Source organism: Gymnoscopelus microlampas, assembly GCF_963454915.1.
Source record: "Gymnoscopelus microlampas genome assembly, chromosome: 9".
Classification (NCBI taxonomy): Eukaryota; Metazoa; Chordata; class Actinopteri; order Myctophiformes; family Myctophidae; genus Gymnoscopelus; species Gymnoscopelus microlampas.
The window spans coordinates 47,740,945-47,760,944 of NC_139946.1; the positions used below are offsets into that span (position 1 = coordinate 47,740,945).

Consider the following 20,000-nt stretch of genomic DNA (forward strand, 5'->3'; position numbering starts at 1 on the left):
AACTTGAGTTACTAGTTACTTTGTAGATTTTGATTATTATTAAACACACATTAACCACAGCCCTATATACTTTTTGGTCATTTGAAAATAGCAGATCTACAAGCTCACAATGCGTCGCATCGCGACGCATTGTGAGCTTGTAGATCTGCTATTTTCATCCATTTTCATCCATCTTAAAACTTGAAATGGGACATTCTGCACAATGAGTACTTTTACTTTTGATACTTTCCGCACATTTTGATGCCAATACTTTTTGTACTTTTACTCAAGTACATTTTGAATTCCGGACTTTTTACGTGTAACAGAGCGTTTTCTATAATGCAGTATTAATACTTTTACTTAAAGAACAAACACGTGAGTACTTTTTTTGCCACCACTGGCATCCTGCAGGGTCTAACATTCTCACAGATCATGCTATGCGGGGGGGAGGGGGGGGGGGGGGGCATGGTGTGTTGGCGTGCCGTGCCCTGCCCTACCCTGCCCCCGTCCCACCCCGCCCCCCCGCCCCCCTGCCCCACCAATATATCCGTGCCACTCTCCGGAGAGGCTTCTCCAAAATGGAAAGTATTTCAAAGCCCACCGCGGGGCCTGGCCTGCCGTTAGGACTTTGTTGTGGTAATACGAACCAGCTGAGAAAACACACCTCTCTGCTGGCACGCTGCCTCTCTCTCTCTCTCTCTCTCTCTCTGCTCCTATAGCTCTGAATGAATGCCGGAGGGAGGGGGGGGGGCGGACTATAAGGCCGAAAATAACAGATCTACAAGCTCATTTCCGGTGTTCGACACAGCCGCACAACCCCCCAGGATAAATCAGGCATTTACACAGTCAGGAAATGTCCCCGGTGTGATCTACACATCCAACATGATTTAAAATCCTTTGCGGTTTTTCAGCCCAATGTTTTTTTTCCCCCTTCTCTCTTAACAAATTGGTGTAGGAGGAAAAAATGTAAGCGAGAAGTCTGATCTGGTAGCTCTATGGCTTTAGGGTGCTGTAGTACAGTGAGGGTCTGGTGGTCATGATATAAGTGTTGTGGCTTTGGGAATAATGTCGAGTTTTTTTTTCCTTTTTGTCAGTGGTGTAAAGTAACTAAGTACATTTACTCAAGTACTGTGTATAAGTATAATTTTGAGGTATTATCAGAGGCAAATATTGTACTTTTACTCCACTACAAACTTTAGTTACTAGTTACGTTGTAGATTTTGATTATTATTACAAAACATGCTTTAAGCACTTCAGCCCTATATATGCATACTGTACATACTTAAGCTATTTTCGAAGCATTTTGATACATTTAGAAACTTGTGAAATGGGACACTGCAAAATGAGTACTTTTACTTTCAGTACTTAAGTATATTTTAATGCAAATGCTTTTGTACTTTTACTCTGACTAATACCTGTCAGAGTAAAAGTACTAATACCTGACTTTTATTTGTAACAGAATATTTCTACATTGCGGTATTGGTACTTTTACTTAAGTACAAAACTGTGATTACTTCTTCCACCACTGGTCATAATATAAGTGTTGTGGCTTTTGGAATAATGTTCCAAAAGCGTTTTTTTTCTTTTCTTTTCTTCTTCTCTTTCTTCTCGTGCCCGGGCCGGGCCTCTCTCTCTCTCGTCTCGGTCTTTATAAGTTATTGTTTTTCGTCTCCTCGGGCTAATTGTGTGGTTCTCTCCAGGTGACCATTGTTGGGTTCAGCCGCTGCAGCTGTCAGGGCGGATTAATCTGACAGGCCGCAGACACCGGAGGATATTAAAACGCTGCTATAAAATAGCACTTTTCAGGGTGTGTCTGAACCGCCCAACGGCTCAGAAGACACGGCTGGTCTTTCTTACTGTAACACCTGCAGTATAGTGAGCGCAGGGTACGTGGTACAGTAAACCATCGCTGTTTGGAGTTCCAAAACAATGTTTATACCAGAGAGATTGGTCTTCTCTCATGCAAAGATTGTTCTAGCAGCAATGCACATAATTTGCACGTTTTGTTAATGCAGGACCTACACACACAGCAACGTGTAAACAGTAAACACATTAGTATTTAAACACATACCACCAGTATGTAACTAAGTAACTAAGTACATTTACTCAAGTACTGTTCTTAAGTACGCTTTTTTTAAAGTGTACATTAACCACTTCATCTCTCTATATATTTCGGCCATTTGAAAATAGCAGATCACAATGCGTCGTGACGCGACGCATTGTGAGCTTGTAGATCTGCTATTTAAAAAAATCATACATTTTGAACTTGTGAAATGGGACATTCTGCACAATGAGTACTTTTACTTTTGGCACTTTAAGTATATTTTGCTGCCAATACTTTTGTACTTTTACTCAAGTAAATTGTGAATTCCGGACTTTCACTTGTAACAGAGTATTTCTACGTTGCAGTATGGATACTTTTACTCAAGTAAAAAATGTGAGTACTTTTTCCACCACTGTAGACAGAGATAGAGAGAGAGAGAGAATATACCGTATAAACATTAGGCACCCATCAGCAGCACCTAACAAAGACACTACAGTGTGCTATTGTTATACTATTGCTACTATATTGCATTTGTTGTGCTATGTCATCTTGTTGATGCAATGCAGAGGAGCCAAAACCCCAGAATGTGCCTCTCTCGTCTACACTGTATATAAAGTTACCAATCTACCCTCCTGGGTTTTCCCCTGTGCACCCTCACACATCCATCCCACCCAATGTGTTCCACGTTCATTTCACTCAGCGCCGTACCTCCCTGACGGCAGACAGACGGTATGGAGGTCCCCGGCGAGGACGCGGCGGTGGAGCCCGTATGATTAAGTTACAGCAGCGTGCAGGGCTTTCATGTGTGGGCTTGCGTCTCGGTCCCAGACCCGCCGTGCACGTTATAGCATCTCCTTGGCCCCGAGTCAGGACACGGAGCCAGACTGTTTATACTGTACCTACTACCTTACAGTACCTACCTACCTACCTACCGCAATCACAAACACAAGCGAGGCCTCAGACATTATCCCATTAATACCGGGAACGCATCTGTGTCACTTTGGATTTCTTTGGCTATTCAAAAATAACATCCACCCGTGCCGGTACCGCTCGGTGCCGTGCTAGTACCGCGCTAGTACCGCGCTAGTAACCCGCTAGTACCGCGCTAGTACCGCGCTATGAGCTTGTAGATCTGCTATTTTATTTAATTTTTAGTCGTGAAAATGTAAAAAAATGCAAATCATTGAAAATATATATACATTTTAAACTCAAATCTTTGCTTCTCGGGGTCCCTGGAACAAAATATTTTCAAATGGGGGTCCGCGGCCAAATACATATTTTGGGGGTCCTTGACATGAAAGAGATTGAGAACCACTGAAAAAAAAAAAACTGTTAGGATTTAGAAGACATTTCTGGAATCCCCCAGAAGCAAAGATTTGAGTTAAAAATGTTCGCTTTAAAAACATATATTCAAAGATTTGCACAAAATATTCACAGTTTTTCTCAAAAATAGCAGATCTACAAGCTCATAGCGCGGCACTCGGTGCCGCGCTATGAGCTTGTAGATCTGCTATTTTTGAATAGCCAAAGAAATCTAAAAATGACACACAGATGCGCTCCCGGTCTTAGTGTATTATGTATGTACCGCTTCTCACACGCAGCCTGCCGAGTTGCTGTTATCACATTCGTACACAAAAAAGACGCACAACGTTGACTTAATGAACGAATGCCGCTGGAATGACATTGCGTCATTGTCCGTCTGTTTTGGTGAGTTTATGAGACGGTGGAATAGATTCAGCTGTCAGCGGCCATTTGTAATTAGTGAATGAATGATGAGTGCTGAGTGACAGTGAATGGTGTGATTACAACTGTGTGAGTGGCGTCTCGCAGAGGTTACCTGCTGGGGGGGGGCTGAATAATGGATCATTTAGCCCCCCCTCCTCTCTCTGTGTGTGTGTGTGTGTGTGTGTGTGTGTGTGTGTGTGTGTGTGTGTGTGTGTGTGTGTGTGTGTGTGTGTGTGTGTGTGTGTGTGTGTGTGTGTGTGTGTGTGTGTGTGTGTGTCTCTCTCTCTCTCTCTCTCTCTCTCTGTGTCTTCCAGTCTTTTTGGTTCCCAGCATCACATTCCTTCCAGGGGTCACCCTACTAATCAAAGCCCCCCAGCGCTACAGGTGTGGGGAGAGGGCACATGGAGGCCTAAACAGGGTCACACTGGCGCCACCTCCTCTGATGCAGTGCATGTAGTTCGACCAAACCCATGCGTCCTCTAATGTAGTGCCATGCAGCAGATCTACCAAACCCATTTCCGGTCCGATCTTAAAAGGGAATCCTCAAAGGTTTTACAGATAAGCTGCCATGGCATCATCCATGCTGACTTAATCTCTGGTCTAGTATTTTTGGAGAATTAACGGTGGGTTGATCCAGGGATCTCCTGGCATCTGTTCTGAACTGACATCGCCGATGACGGGGGGACGGGGGGAGGGGGTGGGGCGGTTGCAGCGGCGTTGTCAAATGGAGGTCATGGCGTTTAACCCTGGAGCTTTCACATGTCGTAGAGTAGTTTGACCGGACTGAACAATGCCTTATTTCCGGCAGATATTTTCCACCAACTAGACTTGGACTTGAACGACGGCCAAATGAACCATTTGTGGGCTAACTGGGACATTGCCTTGACCCGGTATAGTGGAGATTCTTCACCACAGAGACGGAGAGAGGAAGAGAGAGATGGAAAGAGCTTTGAGAGAGAGACAGAGGGAGGGAGAGAGAGAGAGAGAGGGGGGAGAGGGAGAGGTGCAGAGATGATGGATGACATGAAATGTGTAGTTGTCTTAAAGAGTGTTGTTTTCGGTTTATTTTGGGTAAACCCGAGTCGCATAACAGCTACCCTGCAGCTACGCGCGTCCATATCGTAACGCCTGATTTAGACCCGGTCTCGTGCCGAAAATAGCAGATCCACAAACTCTCTCTAACGTGTCGCCGCGTGACCCGTTGAGAGCTTGTAGATCTGCCATTTTCAGCGCACGACACAGGCGCGGGAAAAAAAAGTAGGAATCACGCCTAATTATCCACTGATGCTGATCTCTGATCCAAATGTTGTACTTTTACTCCACTACATTTGTTTGAAAACTTTAGTTACTAGTTGTTACTTTGTTAAATTGTAGATTTAGATCATTATTTTAAAACATACATTAATCACTTCAGGGCAGGCCTATATATATTTCGGCCATTTGAAAATAGCCGATCTACAAGCTCACAATGCGTCGCATCGCGACGCATTGTGAGCTTGTAGATCTGCTATTTTCAAATGATGTTTATACATTTGAAAACGTGTGAAACGGGACATTCTGCCTAATGAGTACTTTCTACTTTTGGTACTTTAAGTACATTTTGATGCCAATACTTTTGTACTTTTACTCAAGCACATTTTGAATTACGGACTTTTACTTAGTAACAGCGTATTTCTACATTGCAGTATTTGATACTTTTACTTAAGTAAAAAAAAATATATACTTTTTTCCACCACTGGTCGTTTAGTGTTGTTGGTGCATGCAATCCTCCAGCAGGGGGTCTTTAGGGCTACAGTACAGTGCCTTGCCCGTGGGCTGTATGTAAACCCTGTGTATCGGGGGGGATCAGGGGCATAGGGGCTAAAGAGGGATTATCAGGGAGACGGGGGTATTATGCCTATACAGGGCCGACGGGGAAACACCAGTCTTTGTTCTTTTACTAATCAGACCACAGCTTTCTCCTGCACTAGATTGCTTTCACTCAACTGGGGAAGCAACGTTTGTGTATTTTTGGGGAGGGGGGGTGAGGAGGAGGGTCAGGGACCCCCTTGGAGAGGGTCAGGGACCCCCTATGGAGAGTCGCCGGGAGTTTTCACTCTTTAACTGATTCTGGAAGGAAAATGGATTTGGACTCTTTTAATCCGTCTGACTGGACATCATGTGGGCGGATGCTTCTTTTTATGTTGAGGTAAACATGCTGCATTCATTGACTCTTGTGCGGTACAGAATATTGTACTTTTTACTCCACTACAATTATTTGAAAACTTTAGCTACTAGTTACTTTGCAGATATAAATTATGACTTTATAAAACACACATTTAACCACTTCAGCCCCATTTTACACCTAGACTATTTGAAAATAGCCGATCTACAAGCTCACAACGCGTCGCATCGCGATGCATTGTGGGCTTGTAGATCGGCTATTTTCAAACATTTTGGTACTTTTACTTTTGGTACTTTAAGTGCATTTTGATAGCAATACTTTTGTACTTTTAATCAAGTACATTTTTAATTCCGGACTTTTACTTGTGACAGAGTACTTCGACATTGCCGTATCGATACTTTTACTTGCATTCATTGACTCTTGTGCAGTAGAGTATACAGATGTGTTTAAATTATAGCACAAATTATGACTTAAATATGTCTCCACTATGTATATTGCTGGTAAAATACTATGTCTGCTCTATGTGTATATGTGTAGCCTATACATCCATCTAATATATTATAGTATGTTTCATTTGACCACAAAGTGCTTGCTTTGATTCATTGTAAATCTGGTATATCTCTGGTATATCTCATCGTTGTACGATGAGATATTTATGGTTTAAACTTTAAGCAACAACTTTAGCCAGTGTGTGTGAACCACAATAACCTAAACATACCTGTTCTCTGATCCCCAGAGGTTCATGATTTAGCTCACAGCCCTGTCTGTGCAACGCTTGCATTCCTCTACGTTCTCAGTCCATCCCACGGTTCTATGCTTTAAGCAGCTAGAGTTGTCTCGGATTTAAAAAAACGCGTGGGTTAGGGCAAGTCTCAGGCCATCTGTACCCAGCTCTATAGGGACGCCAGGGGTTGGGGGGTGGGGGGGTGGGGGTCATGTGTGTGTGTGGGGACATCAGACTGTGTGGGTGAGTGGGTCTACACTACAGATGTTCCATCGGGGCTGGTAGTGGTCAGTGTTTGGTGGCAGGCAGGCAGCAGGGCCAGGGAGGGCTGTCCCTGATGGAGAGATGGTTCCCTGTGACAGAGGGACAGACAGACAGACAGACAGACAGACAGACAGTAAAAGCCACACCTCCAGTAGGCTGGAGAAGGCAGAGTGAGACACACACACAGTCTGACTGCTCGGGTTAACTGCAGGCTGACAGCAGACTGTAGGATGTCTGTAGGATGCTGCCTGGCGCTCCCATCCAGAGGTACTGTATACCACCCTCTCCTCTCCTCTCCTCTCCTCTCCTCTCCTCTCCTCTCCTCTCCTCTCTGGGGGCCGCATCACATTTCACTTCCTTTTAGATGTTTCTTTTGACTGTGGTGCCGTTTCTTTGATCTTGAGTGCCACGTCTTACCACACACACACACACACACACACACACACACACACACACACACACACACACACACACACACACGACTAGGAGTATTCATGCATGCCGCTTGTGTTTGGTTTCAGCATCGTCAGGGTGTCGTGTGTTTGCGTGCGTATAATGCCTGATTTATACTTGAATGCATGAAAAATAGAAGAAAATAGCTTGTAGAAGTGCTATTTTTGGGGCACGTCATCGTTGCTATACCAAGTACAAATCACCCTTAAGATTCTCTTAAGCCAAGTTGTTTGGTGAGATACGCGTCGATCCTTGTCGCACGGTTAGTTTACATTCTGCAGGGTGTGATGTGTGTGTAAACGCGTTCACTGTGGTCTGCAGCACAGATCCTACTCTACTTATATTATGACACCCTGCAGGTTGCGTTCAGCAGTAATGTAAACGTGGAGACAGAGATTCATTCGCCCGTTCCGCTACGAGCTTGTTCTAGTTTTTTTCTCTCCTTCTCCTTCTTCTTATCTTGGAATCTTATTGAGCCACATCTGCGGGCGGCGCAGCGCTTCCCAGGCTCACAGGCTAAATTGTAGGTGTGTGTGTGTGTGTGTGTGTGTGTGTGTGTATGTGCGCGCGCGCGTGTGTGTGTGTGTGTGAGAGAGTGTGTGTGACTGTAAGAAGAGTGTTGTCTTTAAGTGTGGGGTGTCGAGGCGAGGGGGGGAGGGGCTTGGCTGAGGGACTCCTGTCTGAGCCAGAGCCAACGTAAATTACAAAGTAAAGGTAGCGCGAGGACAAGGCTTTCATCCTGCTTCTGCTTTTGGCCCTGGAGGGACTCCTGGGATCCTGCTGATAGGAACCAACTGAGAGAGAGAGAGAGAGAGAGAGAGAGAGAGAGAGAGAGAGAGAGAGAGAGAGAGAGAGAGAGAGAGAGAGAGAGAGAGAGAGAGAGAGAGAGAGAGAGAGAGAGAGAGAGAGAGAGAGAGAGAGAGAGAGAGAGAGAGAGAGAGAGAGAGAGAGAGAGAGAGAGAGAGAGAGAGAGAAGGAGGGATCTTAGTAGAGAGAGATGGGGACCTGGATAGTGTCAGGCTGTGATTTGACCACCGGCGGTGATGTTGTTCCCTGGCTGGGTGCTGCTGGTGGAAGGAAGGAAGTTGGAGGAGAATGTGAGGAGATAGAAGAGAGGCTTCCTGTCTCCTCCTCCTCCTCCTCCTGACTCCCAAAGGCTCCCTTTTCCAACAGGAGAAGCCCCCTCCAGTGCTGCTTCCAATAAGCTACAATTAAAACCCCCCCAGCTGAGATCCATCATAGTTTTTGGATCATACTGTTGTTGGGCCAGTCCCCCAATACTATAAAACGTGTAGGGGGGTCCTTGAGATGGTTCCAGGGGGGTCCGCAGCTCCCACAGCTGATAGCAGTTACAGGTCTGTAACTCTGAGAGTTAAATAAACACTGAGGATTTTACAGTGTATATAGACTGGGGGTCCGAGAGATAAAGAAAATGATCAAATGGGGGGGGGGGGGGGGGTCTTTGGCTTTGGGTCATACTGCTATTAAAAGAAACCTGGTAATGGATTCCTTAAGGTCCTTTTTGACAGGAATCTTATTACAGGCCCACATGTGGGTCTTATCTGGCTGCTGGTTAGCTTCTGTGTCCGCCTGGGGGGGGCGGGGGGGTGTCCCCCCAGGGTGGGATCATGTGGATGCACCTGAATGGAGACCATGTTGAAGACCCACTCACTCAAACCTGGCAACCAAAAAAAAGAGCGGGAAAGGTCAGGGGGTCAAATGAGGTGATTGAAAGCCTTTAATGTGTTTTGCTTTTGCCCCATATGGAGTGACAGCTGACCCCCCCCCCCCACTCACACACACACACACACACACACACACACACACACACACACACGCACACGCACACGCACACACACCAGTTAACCAACCGACACCTTCCTTGTGGTGAAAGTGGTACATTATGCAAAGCGAGAGTGTAAAAACTTTGCCATCGTGTTTCTGAGGTTTGCTGCAAGGCTGCACAAGCGTAACTCAAAGGGTTTATTTAGAATTTGTTCAATCTTTTTTTTTCAGTTCGACAGTATGTCAAATAAATTAGCCTTAGATGTTAGTTCCCCCCCCCCCCCCTAGTTAAAGATAACTGACACCTTCCTTTAAGTGGGTTAATGTTAAAACCTTGTTATGGTGCTTTCTGAGCCGTGCTGCAGGCGTTTATTTCTATTCTATTGAAATGTACGTACTTTTTTTTAACAACAAAGCTGTTGTAGTTAAAGTCTGGGGTTGAATGCGGTTCTTCTAATTAATGTCAGTGTTTTCTGGCGTAAACCAGAGCGTGAGGTGTGTGTGTGTGTGTGTGTGTGTGTGTGTGTGTGTGTGTGTGTGTGTGTGTGTGTGTGTGTGTGTGTGTGTGTGTGTGTGTGTGTGTGTGTGTGTGTGTGTGTGTGTGTGTGTGTGTGTGTGTGTGTGTAGGGGGTGTTGTTGTGGCATGGATCCATCTGAGTGTGGGACCAGCCTGTCGTCGTCCTGTCAGATGGTTCTGGCGTGCTGGAGGAGTCTGGCCTGTCAGAGGAGACCCTGGTGGGGGCCTACAGTTCATCCCCCAGCAGGGGGTGTGGGGGGTGGGGGGCTCACAGCTTTCACTTTGTGTCAGGCACAAAAAAACACATGCTTTCACCCCAAATGGGCACATGCTTCGTCCAAATGGACCACAAATGGAACCTCAAATCAGTGGTTCTCACTCAACCAGTGGTCCGGGGACCACCAGTGGTCCTTGAGGGGGTTCCAGGGGGTCCCCAGATAAATTAATAGTTAGGAACCAAATTGACCTGTGCGTGTCTGAGAGTGTACAAATGGAACCAAATGGACCCTAACGGGTCCATTTGAGTCCCTGGCATATCTTTTCAAATGGGGGTCCCTGGCCTAATATGTGTCAATTTGGGGGTCCTTGACAAAAAAAAAAAAAAAAAACACTGCCTTAATTGGACCCTTATGGGTCTGTGAAGGAGATTGCACAGCACACTGAGACAGAATGTTTCCGTATGCATTTTGTTTTATACGTCATCCGATGAAAATCGTTATAGGCACAGGACACCTTGCACTGTGAGTCCCATGCATACTATTGTATTAGTTGTGGAAGATCTCGCAATAATAAGGAAATATCGTGTCCCTTCTAAGGTAGCTAAAGAGCGAAGATAGTGTCTATCTATACTGATCAAAGGCCTGCAGAGTTTTCCCCCAATCGCTTCAATGTTTATTACATTGGCCCAGTTTGATGCTTTACTATACCGAACACACACACACACACACACACACACACACACACACACACACACACACACACACACACACACACACACACACACACACTCTGACTCTGCTTAATCTGTATCCAGCGCTATCCAGAGGTCTGGTCAGGATCAGTGCAGGGTGAAGGGGGGGTTAAATCATTCTGGGTGGGCTTTTATGTGTTTTTTTTCCAGAAGGGGGTCAGAGAGTAACTGTCCAGTGGATAAACATTATGTGGCTTGTTGTGCTACTGTGCCGGGGATTGTTGACATACAGTATAGCACTGTGTGTGTGTGTGTGTGTGTGTGTGTGTGTGTGTGTGTGTGTGTGTGTGTGTGTGTGTGTGTGTGTGTGTGTGAGTGTGAGTGTGTGTGCGTGCGTGCATGCTACTGTGCTGGGTATTGTTGACATGCGGTATAGCAGTGGTTTTCCGGGGGGTCTCCAGCCAAATTACTAGTTAGCAACCAAATTGACCCTTTCTATGTCTGTAACTCTGAGAGTGTACAAATGGAACCAAATGGACCCTAACGGGTCCATTTGGTTCCATTTGTACACTCTCAGAGTTAAATGAACTCTGATGATGGTGATGCAGTGTAGATTGGGACCCCCGAGAAATCTAAATGGTTGAGTCCCTGGCATATCTTTTCAAATGGGGGTCCCTGGGCTAATATGTGTCAATTTGGGGGTCCTTGACGCAAAAAAGGTTGAAAACCACTGCGGTATAGCACTGTTTCTCAACATCATGACTGGGGACCAACAAATGGAACCAAATGGACCCTTACAGGTCTGTAACTCTTGACAGTTAAATGAACACAGAGGGGTTTACAGTGTAAATACAGAACCATGCATGTCATTGGCAGGCTTCACTCTGCTGGTAGGATGCTCCCAGTCTATACAGCTGTCTGGTATGCTGTAGTGTAAATGGTAGAATATGCCCAGAGGAAAACAAAGTGAGTGAGTTTAGACGGCCAGATGTTAGCGTAGCGCTGCGTCTCTGCAGTAAGAAGACAGACACCTGGGTGGAGTCTGTAGATCAACTGAACACTTCCTCAGGGATGTGTGAGTGGAGTGTGTTCTTGTCAGTAAAGAAGTAAATGGTGAATTTATATAGTTACATAGATTGTGCATTACATTCACACACCGATGGCGGAGGAAACCATGCAAGGCACCAACCTGCTCATCGGGAGCAATTAGGGGTTCAGCATCTTGCTCAAGGACACTTCCACACTAACTCTGGGGGAGCCCGGGATCGAACTGGGAACCTCGCGGTTGCCACCCGGCCGCTCTACTTCTAAGCCACTGCCAAACTACAGTGCCCCACAGTACTCTTTTTTTTTAAAGTAGCAATACCACAATGTAGAAAATACCCAGACTTTTACTATGAGAAAAAAGTCCTGTGTTAAAAGTCAAAAGTACTGGCAATAAAATACACTTAAAGTGCCAACGTTAAAAGTAGTCATTATGCAGAATGTAACCACTTCACAAGATCACAAGTTTTCCAAATTTGTCTTAATTGATTAGTGTATGTTTTGTAATCATCTAAATCTACAAAGTAACTTGTAACTAAAGTTTTCATATACCTGTTGTAGAGTAAAAAAGTGGCATAGTCAAGTAAAATTACATAGAAAAATCATACATTTACGTACGATACATGTTGAACTTGTGAAATGGGACATTCTCCATAATGAGTACTTTTACTATCGGTACTTTAAGTATATTTTGATCCACCACTGTCAAAAATGTACTCGAGTAAATGTACTTTTAAGTTACCTTAAAGCTAGTAGTTCTGGCCCTGGGTTTTTCCTGGCTGGTTCCAGCCATGCAGCAGGCACCACTTGACCTCTGTGACCCCCGGCAGCGTCGAGGGAGAGACACGGCTTCTGGCCGACACTACAAAGCCAAAACGCCAGGGCCTGCTGCTCAGCCTAAAGCTGTGGGGTTTTGAACTTCCAGCAGACATGATGAAGGTCAGACAGGGGTTGTTCCTGCAGAACCCAAGCTGCTGCAGACGGACGGTTCAAAGCCAAGCCTTTTACAGCTGTCAGCCAGGTAGAGGAGAGAGAGAGAGAGAGGCTGGGCAATCAAAGGCTTAGCAGGAGTAATCCTGGAGTTACACCAGCCAGCTCATCCCTTGCACATGTGTTCAACACAAACTGACACCACAGCACCAGTGGAGTGGAAGAAGTACTCAAGAGTTGTTTTACTTAAGTAAAAGTAGCAAAAGCAAATACTCTGTTACAAGTTAAAAGTTTGTTTTCATAATTTGACGTGAATGAAAGAAGTACAAAATACCAGAATAAAAGTGCTAAATCTTTTCAAAATGTTTCAAAACCTTTTGAAAATAGCATTAAGGTTCAGTCCTAGCGCAGCCGGCCCAGGTTTGGAATCCAACCCAAGGCCCATTTGCTGTCTGTCCATCCCGCGTCGTCCCAAAATCTATACCAGTTGTGCATGATTGGCCAATAATACGCTTGTGCAAGGACACGCTGTGATTGGCCGGTAGCCACTTTGGAGTGGCAGTTGGGGCAAACGCTCTCACCAAAACATGATTTACTATTCTGTCCCTATATCAGTACATAACTGGAACGGCGCCGAGTTGGCCCAAGCGAACTTCGCAACGTTCGGCACGGCAACTCGCTCGCTCAAGTTCGCTTGAGACGGCGCGCGCCTCCGTCGCGGTCCAAAACGATACGGGCTAAAGAAATAGCCCGCAGTTGTGTGTAGGCCAGGGGTCTTCAACAAGGGGTCCTCAGAGTTACTACAGGGGGTCCGCCAAATCTTTGTGTGATATGATTTTTATTTTTTACCTTAACCACTTGAACCCTAGCATCCCTATTCTGAGGAGAACTTTAGCCAAAAATAGCAGATCTACAAGCTCACAACGCCTCGCGCTGCGAGGCGTTGTGAGCTTGTAGATCTGCTATTTTTGGCAAAGAGGTATAGGTGTAGAGAGAAAAAAGAGCAGACCAAGTCAACAAAAAAAAGTATAATTTACTTGAGCACCTGCCCCTCAAAATGTCTGTGCACGCCACTGGAAGGGGGCGTGGTTATAAAACAACTGGTATAGACTTTGGAATGTCGCGTCCATCCCCATCTCTCTCTCTCTCTCTCCACTCTAACTGTCAATAACGGCAAAAAAAAAATGCTGTCACGGTCCTAATCATGGAATGAAAGTGTCACGGTATCGGGTTCCAGGTTCCATTAATACCCATTGTGTGACTCAAGGTTGCTGGTAATGGATTAGAAACGAGCCATTGTCCTGCCAGCGTCAGGGGTATCTCCTTCTTCTTCTAGCCCTGTTCCATTTACTCAGCCGTCAGCGGCCATGGAGGAGTTTTTGTCAGTGCCGTACATTCCACACAGCCTGTGTTCTGCTGCCAGCCTGCCACCTGCACCATTCACTGCAAAAGTATCCTTTCAACAGAGGCATTTTTATGAGGAAAAGTAGAAGTAAATCGTGCAAAACTGCTGGATTTGACTACAGATGACATTGGAGCAGTAGCTAGTTTATCGTCTAAAGCAGTGGTTCTCAAACGTTTTCACGTGAAGGACCCCCAAAATGATACATATTTGGCTGCGGACCCTCGTCTCATATTTTGGGACAGTGCACCTTCAGAAGCAAAGATTTGTTTGCTTTAAAACATACTATATGTTCAAAGATTTGCACCAATATTCACGATTTTTCAAAAATAGCAGATCTACAAGCTCATAGCGCGGCACTCTGTGCTGCGCTATGAGCTTGTAGATCTGCTATTTTTGAATAGCCAAAGTATAACATTATGGTTAAAGTGGTTAAAATGATTGTGACGCTAATTTACACCCCCTCAAGGACCACTGGTGGTCCCCGGGCCACTGGTTGAGAACCACTGGTCTAAAGGTCAATACATGCTCAATGTGTAATTATATCAAAAGTCGTGACGTCAGAAAGGAGCAGTATTCTGTCTTGTAGTTAACATCTATCTCTCTCTCTCTCTGAACAGCTGTGTCCAACCTGGACGTGGAGAGTAAGCTGACCAGGCACTACAGCGCCCCCTGGCACCAGCAGAGGAACATCTTCCACCCCTCCAGCCGGCCACCATGTGTCGAGGAGCTCCACACACACGCCAAGGGAGGCCCGAGCCCCCTGCAGAGAGGTGTGATTTGTTCTTAAGTACAGTACTTGAGTACATGTACTTATTTACTTTCCACCACTGACACGCACACACACACACACACACACACACACACACACACACACACACACACACACACACACACACACACACACACACTTGTATATCCACATGGGGAGGTCAAAAGCGATTTACATTTTTACTTTCACTTTCTTGCGTACCATTTTTAATCCTAAACCTAATCCCAACCCCATAACCCTTGACCCCAAACCTAACACCAGCCCAAACCATAACCCCGCATGACCCTGAACCTAACCCTAACCCCATGACCCTGAACCTAACCCTAACCCCTCGCTCAACCGAACGCATGCTGACGTCAACAAAGCATGTTGCATCATGCATGCCTTTGTATCTTTGTATCTGCCAGTGTGAACGATGCATTGACCCTTGACCCCAAACCTAACACCGCAACCCAAACCACATAACCCCTGACCCCAAAGTGAATGTTTTACTAATTGTAACCGTAGCTCTAAACACCTTTCCCTCAAAGGACACCAGAGAAAATGTCCCTCTAAGTCACGTTTGTCTGGTTTTACATTAAGACCTGAGGCCGCGTCTAAAAAATTCAAAATCCTAACAATTTTTTGGAAAAAAGAATTTCACGATTTTTCAAAAATAGCAGATCTACAAGCTCATAGCGCGGCACTCGGTGCCGCGCTATGAGCTTGTAGATCTTCTATTTTTGAATAGCCAAAGAAATCTAAAGTGACACAGATGCGTTACAGGTCTTAAAGGGTTAACAACACCACAAAAAGTCCTTTTGCACACCTGCGTCAAGGGACAGGTGCGTAGGAGGAGGCCGTCGATGTATGATAAAAGCAAAGGAGTCAATTTCAATTCAAAGGAGCTTTATTGGCATGAGAAAACATACGTTTACATTGCCAAAGCAAGTGTCAAAACACAATAAAACAATTTAAGAAGAGAAATGGGGAAAGTATGTTCAGTTGGAGGGTTTACAGCATTGTGTAAACGGAGCTATAACGTTGCAATGGGACACATTGCAACGTTATTTATACATTGGCAAGGGTACAAAGCTTTTTGAAACAGATAGCAGCAATCTTTCAGGATTTTGCTGTCATTCTGGATTGTCACACTGTCTTCACTTACAGCAAAAAGTGTAATGATACAACATTTTGCTGTTAGTGAAGACATAGTGTGTGGGACTCCTTAGCTTATCTCATACGTTGACTATCCTTGAGAGGACACACACACACACACACACACACACACACACATGTTTGTATTACTATACTTGTGAGGACATCAACACTTTAGGACAGCCATGTTATGAATGCCATTTAAAAATAATAATTGCCATTTTTAACCGTAAGCCTAAAGCCGAAAAACAGCAGATCTATAAGCCCACAACGCGTCGCGCTGCGACGCGTTGTGAGCTTATAGATCAGCTGTTTTTCGGTGCATGACACTGGCGCGCAACTAAGTATAAATCATGTTGAACTCTAATTCCAATCCCTAAACCTAACCTCTAAGACACCTAAATGTCTAATCCTGACCTGAATGTTTTTCTAATTGTAAACGTATCTCTAAAAAATGTTTTCTTTTAACTATAAAACAACCATTTGTCTTGTGAGGACCAGGAAAACGGTCCTCACAATGTACATTTCTTCAAATTCTACTATACTTGGTCCTCGCAAGTATAGTAATACAAACACACACACACACGGACAGGGAACACCTCACAGCTGCTCTGATATCAGCTCTCTCTCTCTCAATCTCTCAATCTCTCGCTGGCTTCTCTCTCTCTCCACTCACTCCATCTGTGTAACACATTCTTTTTATTTGATCTTTCGGCATGTTGGTTTTGGAGAGAAACGTCATCTTTTTTTCCTCCCCTCCCCTCTCTCTCTTCTTTTCTTTTTGCATGTTTGACATCAGACATTTGTGGGATTCGTGCCCATCATCGGCGTAAAGGTCTGCATCTCATGTTCTTTTTTCATGTTCAACAGTGGTGTCATTCTGCCCCCTAGTGGGCGTGAGGTGGCTACTACATCCTAGAATAGCAACCCACTGTACCTTGTGCTTTTTGCCTGTCTGTGCTGAGGTTGTCATCCTTTTCTGTACCCAGAGTGTTTGATACATTACTGTTTATTTTCCCCCATTCAGTCCAATCTGTGTGTGTGTGTGTGTGTGTGTGTGTGTGTGTGTGTGTGTGTGTGTGTGTGTGTGTGTGTGTGTGTGTGTGTGTGTGTGTGTGTGTGTGTGTGTGTGTGTGTGTGTGTGTGTGCGTGCGTGCGTGCGTGCGTGCGTGCGTGTGTGTGCACTCACCTTTCTCTCCAATGCTAACGTAGTTGAACATATCTCTTGTGTGTGTGTGTGTGCGTGTGTGTCAGTGCGTGTGTGTGTGTGTGTATGTGTGTGTTTCCGCACCTCTCTCTCCCATGCTAACGTATAGTTGAACATGTCTCTAGTGTGTGTGTGCGCGTGCGTGTGCGTGTGCGTTTGTGTGTGTGTTTCCGCACCTCTCTCTCCCATGCTAACGTATAGTTGAACATGTTTCTCTCCACCAGACCACCAGCAGAGACGAGCCATCTGCAGAGAGAGGAGGGTGACCATCGCCGTCTCGGTGGCGCCCCCTATGCCCTCGTACCCCTCGCCACGCACCCTCCGCAAGCGAGGCAGGACTATAAGAACGGTACGCTCACACCCCCTTGCTATGATCTCAGCGCTAAATATACCCTCAGACTAGTCGTTATGATAGTTATGATCATTGTTATGATTCACACTGGCTGTTACCACCGTGTTGTTGTCTGTTGTTGAACATGTGGAACATGTGTGGTTGTGGGCAGGGTGCACAGGGGACTTTTTTTTGCCTTGAGTTGTATCTCTCAGGCATAATCCCAACTCCTTCAGGTATAGGATTGATAGACTCAAACCTAACCCTAACCATCTCTAGCCTAAACTGGTTGATCTTGTTTTGGGGGGCGGTGCACAGCCTGGGAGAAAGTGCTGCCTGAGAGTCTGCATTCAGGGCAAGAAAGTCCCTTAACCTAGAATGTTGGTCCAACCACTCTAGGGTCTAACGGTGAAACTGTTTGGTGTGTTGAATCACTGGTGTGTTAAAAGCTCAAAAACTGAGATAGTTCATAGAAACATAGAAACATTGTACGTATTGCTACATTGTTGTTCCTGGTTGAGCTAAGATATGTGTAGGTCTGTCTGTGTACAGTACTCAACAAAACAGTCAAATGACAGCTAGCCGACATTTTTAATCCTAAAAATTCCTTCATCGGTGCTTTTAAACATGTAGTTGACATCACAGTGTTGATTTGTTTTGCATAATTGCATAAACTCTCCACTTACACTAAAAGGAAAACGGTTTGAATTGTGATTCTTGTTTCTTCTTGTAATTCCAGCTTTGTAGGCCTATTTCAGAATGATGAGGGTTTTCTTTTTCAGAATCCTTTTTTTGTTCTGAATTTTGAGATAAAAGTAATAATTTGGATGGGGGAAGAACTAATAATTCAGGCCTTAAAAAGAACAAAACAATCTAGTTGCTGTCTTCCGTATGGACAAGCAATGCATGCAGTCCAGGACAGGTATTAATCGATGTAACCTTTGAGTGAAACATATATTTGTCCCTCCTCAAGCAGCCAGAGGATGCTGTGAGAGATGCAGCAACACAGCTAACGTTAACACAGTTAACACAAACACAGGTAAACAGGAGACTCATTCCAACACTCATCCAGCATAGCGGTGTTACAGTGAAATTGGTGGCCTGCCAAATAGAGGCGTGCATCATCACTGGCCTTACGATTTCCATTTGATAAAGATTCACCCGTTAACGATTCGATTCTACGATGCATCTTGATGCATCTAAATGTTCTATATTACTGCATATGGCTACTTTTTCAACATTAAGTACAAGCAGTATTGTACATATTATGAACTCCTTTTCATTCATAAAGTGCTTGTGATGTGTGTATAATCACAACAAACAGCAGTGGTTTACTTCGGGCCATTGACGTCATGTGAAGTGGTCACATACTTCAGAAGGTCACAAATGTCTCTGTAACACCGCCATGATGGAAAACGAAGGCAGAACTTTGAGTGCTGGAATTTGACCAGAGACATGGAACGTGTTTGGATGTAGCATGCACTTCATGTGTTTCCTGTGTTGACCACACCCAGTGTTTTTTATTTTAATTGTATTCAATCCAAAGCAGGTCTGGATTAATCATCTTTAACCCTTCATAGAAGAGCATTGTATAGGGGATTAACCTTAAAAATGACCTTGTTTTTAGTGGCAGCAGCCACAGAGGACTTCATTTGGACCGATAATTCATTCACAGGCCCTGAGTGTCATCGATCGGTCATGTCGTCATCATCATCATTTCCCTGTCATCAGATTCCCTGTCACCTGAATTCACCTCAGTTGATGTTCTGCTGTGTGTTGTCATTACATTCTCCCCGTGTTCGTTTGAATCCATTGTTCATTTGAGTTGTTTTTTTGTCCCTTTTTGTTTTGTTTTGAACCCTGTAGTGTGACCGCTCCTCCCCCACCGAATGTTGTCACTTCTCTCCCTTCAGCAGAAAGGTATTGTCACCCCTCCCTCCCGTTCCTCACTCCTTTTGCTCCTTGGTATGTTTGTTCTAACAAACCGTCCGCCACTCTGGGAAGATTCGGTTCTTCTTTGCTGTTTCTTCTTGTCTTTGTTCTTCCTTTGTTTTAACCGTCCTAATCTTTATGAAGCATATACTGTACTTTTCTGTTGTTTCACTTTTTTTTTTTCAAATGCTACTCAGCATTTCGACATGTATAAATATCGGTTGTAGTGAAACCCAGAACTAACCTGGTTACCCGGGCAAGCAGGATGCACCTGCCCACCCAGCCGTTGATATTCAAACCCCACGCATGAACGCAAATGACTTGACCACTTGGGGTCATGCCTATGTTCCCTCAGCCCTATGTTCCCTCAGCCCTATGTTCCCTCAGCCCTACTGTATGTTCCCTCAGTCCTATGCTCAGTTTAGGATTAGGCTTGGGGTTAGGGTTGGGGTTGGTGTTAGGGTTAGTTTTGAGGGAACATAGGTACGCTCCCGACCACTTTAAACCTGCTCTCCCTATTTTGGGAATGTAGAGATTAGAGAACATCATTTTTTTTAAAAATGCATAAAATAGGGTGCCCGCTGGCACATAGTCGCGGTTTGAATCCCAGTCCCGACGACATATGCTGTGTCACTCCCCATCTATCTCTCCCTGTTTCCTGTCCTATCTTCACTGTAATA

General features: G+C 45.0%; 1 protein-coding gene across 2 annotated transcripts in view; it reads left to right on the forward strand.

Moving 5' to 3' along the window:
- Positions 1-20,000, forward strand: part of nhsa (Nance-Horan syndrome a (congenital cataracts and dental anomalies)) — a 115,861-nt gene that overhangs the window by 80,846 nt on the left and 15,015 nt on the right. The window contains exons 1-4 of one of the 2 annotated variants that reach the window (XM_084067580.1): positions 7,106-7,167; positions 14,562-14,714; positions 17,282-17,406; positions 19,255-19,308. In XM_084067580.1, coding sequence (XP_083923706.1) covers positions 7,131-7,167; positions 14,562-14,714; positions 17,282-17,406; positions 19,255-19,308 — 369 coding nt within the window. In that variant the 5' untranslated portion in view covers positions 7,106-7,130. Of the gene's footprint in view, positions 1-7,105; positions 7,168-14,561; positions 14,715-17,281; positions 17,407-19,254; positions 19,309-20,000 lie in introns of those variants that run through there. The other variant, XM_084067579.1, reaches the window with a different exon arrangement.